We start from the raw sequence: 5,000 nt of genomic DNA on the forward strand, positions 1-5,000 counted from the left end.
TGTAATGCATTGATAATGCTTTTGGTTTTTTTATTTTTTTTGGGGGGGGGTGTTGTCACTGTGTGTGTGTGTGTGGGGAGGGGGGGGTGTTGTGTGTGTGTGTGTGTGTGGGGGGGGGAGGGGGGGTGGGTGTGTGTGTGTGTGTGTTTGCTGTGTAACAGTATTATAATGCATTGATAAGGATTTGTAAGACCTATTTTAAATGTGTACTATCATGCATTTATGACAAGTAGCCTATATTAGATTAAAGGTGTAGTCAGTGATTCTGGAGAACACTTGTTGTCAAAATCAGTGAATATCTCCTCATGATCTACTACCTGTCTGTACTGTGTGTGTGCTGAAAAAAAAAGTCCATTGTTAATACACAGCCCAGGCTCTGTAAACAGGTATGTAGACAAATGGGGACCACCTAAGCCAACAACAAACCAGTTTACAGAGCCTAGGCTGTGTAACACTTTCCCTGCGTTCCGAATCGCATACTTTCTACTATATAGTATGTAGAAAAAAAGATTTAGGATGTCCCGATTCTTGTGGCCAGATTTAGGATGGTTAGAAGTACCCGGATGTCCTACTTCATGCGGCCAAGATTGTTAGTGTTGAAAAGTGCATCCTATTTGGGCGATTCTGACCCACAATCCAGTGCGCACGTGAAGTGACGTCACATCGACGGAGCCTCCATATGAAAACAAACGGGGATGAGACGGATATAAAAGCAAGAGGCAAGATCAAGGCGCAATGTTATGATGAAATAAGAGAGTAAAGTATGTCCCAATAGTATGCCTACTGCATCCTAACTAGATTATTTTTATCGTCGGATGTAGTATGCAGAGTAGAAAAAAGAAAGAGGAGGAGATTCGGAACGCAGGGTTATACAGCCTTATATGAATGAATGAACATTTTATTTTCGTGTCATGCCATGTGACAGGTGGCCGATCCCACACCCAATATAATCCAACTCAAACACTGTAGTGCACACACATTCACTAAGGCAAATATTTATCATTTAAAACATCCGGCACTGAATACTGGGGGCGACTGTGGCTCAGTTGGTAGAGAGGGTCGGCTGATGATCAAAGGGTTGGAGGTTCGATCCCCGCCCTGCCACCTGTGTCATGGTTGTTGTGTCCTTGGGCAAGACACTTCACCCACCTTGCCTCGTGTGAATGTCGATAGTTAGCCTGCTGCTATCGGTGTATGAATGTGTGTGTGAATGGTAACGTGGGAAAGGAAAACAGGTCTCCCTTGTAAAAGAGTCTTCGGACTCAATGGGATTTACCTGTAGAAATAAAGGTTAAAAAAAAAAAATACGTTTTATTGAATACTTTATCTATGGATTTTTTAAATTTTTTTGAGAACATACACACAAAAAAAAAATTAAAAAGTGAACTCACTGTTACGGTAAGTGGCAGACAGGCAGGCAAGGAGGACCCAGATGCAGAAAGTTAAACTAGAAGATTATTTATTGTCCAAAAATTTAACAAAAAGGCCAACAGGCAAAAAGTCCAGGAGAACAAGGACACACAGAACATACACAGGACAGACTCACCAACAGGTACAATGCTCGAACAGGGAACAAAGAAACACTGGGAGTTAAATACACACACACAAGACAGGGTAGACAACGAGGGACAGGTGTAACACATTAGGGGAGGGAGCAGTAATCACACAGGAGGGAAACTTGACAGGACATGGGGAGGAACAAGACAGACGTACCAAAATAAAACAGGAAACACCAAAACAAGACAAGACATAGACAGACCATGACACTCACAAACAAAAGACTAAATAACATGGCGTACTCCATTTAAACCTGCAGTGTGTAGGATTTTGGGTTTTATTTCCTAGCAGATTTTGTAGAAAGTAATTATAATATCCATAAGTACATTTAATTTAGTGCATAATAGCTGATTTTTTTTTTTTTTTTTTTAAAGAAAGGGTCTCATATATGTCCATATTTCTGCATATTTTGGACCAAGGCCTTGATGATGAGGCATATCATATTACACACTGCACCTTTAACAGGTTTCTAAGGACATTGTTTAAACTAAAGGTAAATGTTAAGCAGAAAATAAAAAGTCAACGAGGTGTCATGTAGGTCCCTTCAGTACTGTTATATAGTCCAGGAAAGGCTGACATATCTGTTTAAACTTCTCTGCTTTCCCTGAAAACTCGTAACGAATTTTTCTCCATATATAGAGTAATAGAGAACTTCATGAGTCTATCTGACAGTATCGTTCTGTGCCTTATAAATGCATTATAATGTATTTTAAAAGTGCAGTGTGTAATATGACATCATCAAGAAAGTTCTACAAAGTTCTAGAATGCAACGCTCCCTGGGTAACCCCAACCCTTTAGAATTATAACAGAAGCTACAGTGGCCTTCAAGGACAAGAACAATTCTACATTTTAAACAATGCACCTGATGACATTCCAACTATGACACTTTCAAGATGGCGGCACTAGGCCTTGGTCCAAAATATGCAGAAATATGGACATATATGAGATCCTTTCTAAGGGAAAAAAAATAATTCTAAATTTTTTTTTCAGCTATTATGCACTAAATTAAATGTACTTATGGATATTATAATTACTTTCTACAAAATCTGCTAGGAAATAAAACCCAAAATTCTACACACTGCAGGTTTAAATGTGCCCATATAGCATTACAGAACTGGCCTTCTTAGAAAGCGTTCCCGTGTGTATTTCTGATACAGTAAATGTCTTGCTGAAGGTTTGAAATAAAGAAAAAAGAACATCTTCTGATGATTTTTTTTATTGATTTTCTTCCAGACTGAAACTCTCGCTGTTTGAAGACGAGGTTTCTGTGATCGAGACACAACTGGAAAAGGTACAAGAAGCTATTTTTCTACATTTATTTATTTTATTTATTTATTTAACTTTTATTTATCCTGGAGAGACCAATTGAGGGGTGACCCTCAATTACAATGACGTCGAGTTCAAAACAAATTCAAAGGAAAAACAACAATACATAAACAATATTCAATGCAAAAACATCAAATACACCAACAGATGAAGAGAAAAAAAAACAAAAAAAAACAATTGAAACATTTACACAGTGGTGAAGAGTGGCAGCAATTAAAATGAAATGGGTGAAAGTACAATATAGCCTAATTAAAACAGTTACAGGTAGAGTTTGGCAGATTTAAGATAGTTTGTTTAAATTACAATAAAATACATCACATTACATGTCATTTATCAGACGCTTTTATCCAAAGCGACTTACAACTGGAGCACACATTCACCCATTCACACACACATTCACCCATTCACACACACATTCATACACCGATAGCAGCAGCAGCTACCACGCAGGGTGGAAGCTAACTATCAGGAGACATTTAGGGTTCAGTGTCTCTTTGCCCAGGGACACTTGGACATGTGGCGGGGAGACGGGGGATTGAACCCAAGTAAGATTTATTTTGTAAATGCTTTGTACAGTACGCATAAGAATATTTAATTTAAAAGAAGAAAATGGGGTCACTAGTGGTGTAGTGGTTAGACCCCCCCCCCCCCCCCTCTCCATATAGTCTCTGTCCTCTTCACAGCAGACCCGGGTTAGAATCCAGCCCGGGTCGTTCTCTGCATGTCATTCCCCTCTCTGTCTGTCTGTCTGTCTGTCTGTCTGTCTGTCTGTCTGTCTGTCTGTCTGTCTGTCTGTCCTCTTCACAGCAGACCCGGGTTAGAATCCAGCCCGGGTCGTTCTCTGCATGTCATTCCCCTCTCTATCTGCATGTCTGTCTGTCTGTCTGTCTGTCTGTCTGTCTGTCTGTCTGTCTGTCTGTCTGTCTGTCTGTCTGTCTGTCTGTCTGTCTGTCTGTCTGTCTGTCTGTCCGTCCGTCTGTCTGTCTGTCTGTCTGTCCTCTTCACAGCAGACCCGGGTTAGAATCCAGCCCGGGTCGTTCTCTGCATGTCATTGCCCTTTGATTGGTCGATAACCTTCTGTCTCTTTAACCAGGTGATGAGGCTGTGCAGTAAGATGGTGGAGGCGGGACAATCGTACAACTCGGCCAATCAGATGTTCCTGAGCGGACTGGCTGAGCTCTCATTGGACGAGAGGAAAGACAGCAACATCACTGTATGTAGTGGGAATACACGGACAGACAGACAGAGGCACAGACAGACAGATAGACAGACAGACAGACAGACAGACAGAGGCACACACCTACATACATACAGACAGACAGACATACAGACACATGTATGTAGCGGAAATAATTGTAAAAGTTACTCTCCCTGCGTTCCAATCCCCATACTTCCCTACTATTTAGTATGCCAGAAAAAGACTTAGGATGTCCCAATACATGCTGGTCAATTGTAGTATGCTGAAAATACATAAATGCCCCATTAACTCAGGGTTTTTCCTGGCTCAGAATGGGCCTTTGGGGGGTCAGTACGCGACCGACTTTTTTTGGGGTCGCGACAGTAAAGGCAAACGGTTTGTGTATTTTAAGAGGGGTGTTGGGTTGGGAGAGGGGAGTTTCTGTCCAGCTACAGAGCATTTCAGTCAGCCTGTCAATCACTGTGTTACCATGGAGCTCACTGACGCTTATGAAATCACAATAAACAACCTATATATGAAGTCAAAATACTAATAATGACTAGGCCTACCTATTTAATACTTTAATTGTTTCTAATTGATCTAAACCATGGAAGAAGGTAGGGCTGCTCGATTATGAAAAAATCATAATCATGATTATTTTGAGTAATCACATTGTGTTATCACGATTATTAAAGACAGTTAATCATTGATTTAAGAACATTATGCATTTATTTTACTTTTAACAAGGTTTTTTTCTAATAACACCATGACTTTGGACTTTAAACAAAGGCCTAATTGAACTGAAAACAGGGAGAATAGAAATAGGCTAAATAAGTGAAACATATTTTTAATAATTAAAAAAAAATATGTCAAAATAAAAATAACCAGTTGTAAATGGTGTTGATAGGGCACGTCTTTTGCTATGAATGTAAGGGCATGA

General features: G+C 40.0%; 1 protein-coding gene across 1 annotated transcript in view; it reads left to right on the forward strand.

The window, feature by feature from the left end:
- The window catches only part of LOC307271274 (arf-GAP with coiled-coil, ANK repeat and PH domain-containing protein 2), a gene marked incomplete at its 3' end in the record, with an annotated part of 26,658 nt that overhangs the window by 567 nt on the left and 21,091 nt on the right, over nucleotides 1–5,000 (forward strand). Inside the window, exons 2-3 of the mRNA XM_080053683.1 lie at nucleotides 2,791–2,848; nucleotides 3,977–4,096. Coding sequence (XP_079909809.1) covers nucleotides 2,791–2,848; nucleotides 3,977–4,096 — 178 coding nt within the window. The remainder of the gene's footprint in view (nucleotides 1–2,790; nucleotides 2,849–3,976; nucleotides 4,097–5,000) is intronic.

Source organism: Ammodytes marinus, assembly GCF_949987685.1.
Source record: "Ammodytes marinus genome assembly, chromosome: 3".
Classification (NCBI taxonomy): Eukaryota; Metazoa; Chordata; class Actinopteri; order Uranoscopiformes; family Ammodytidae; genus Ammodytes; species Ammodytes marinus.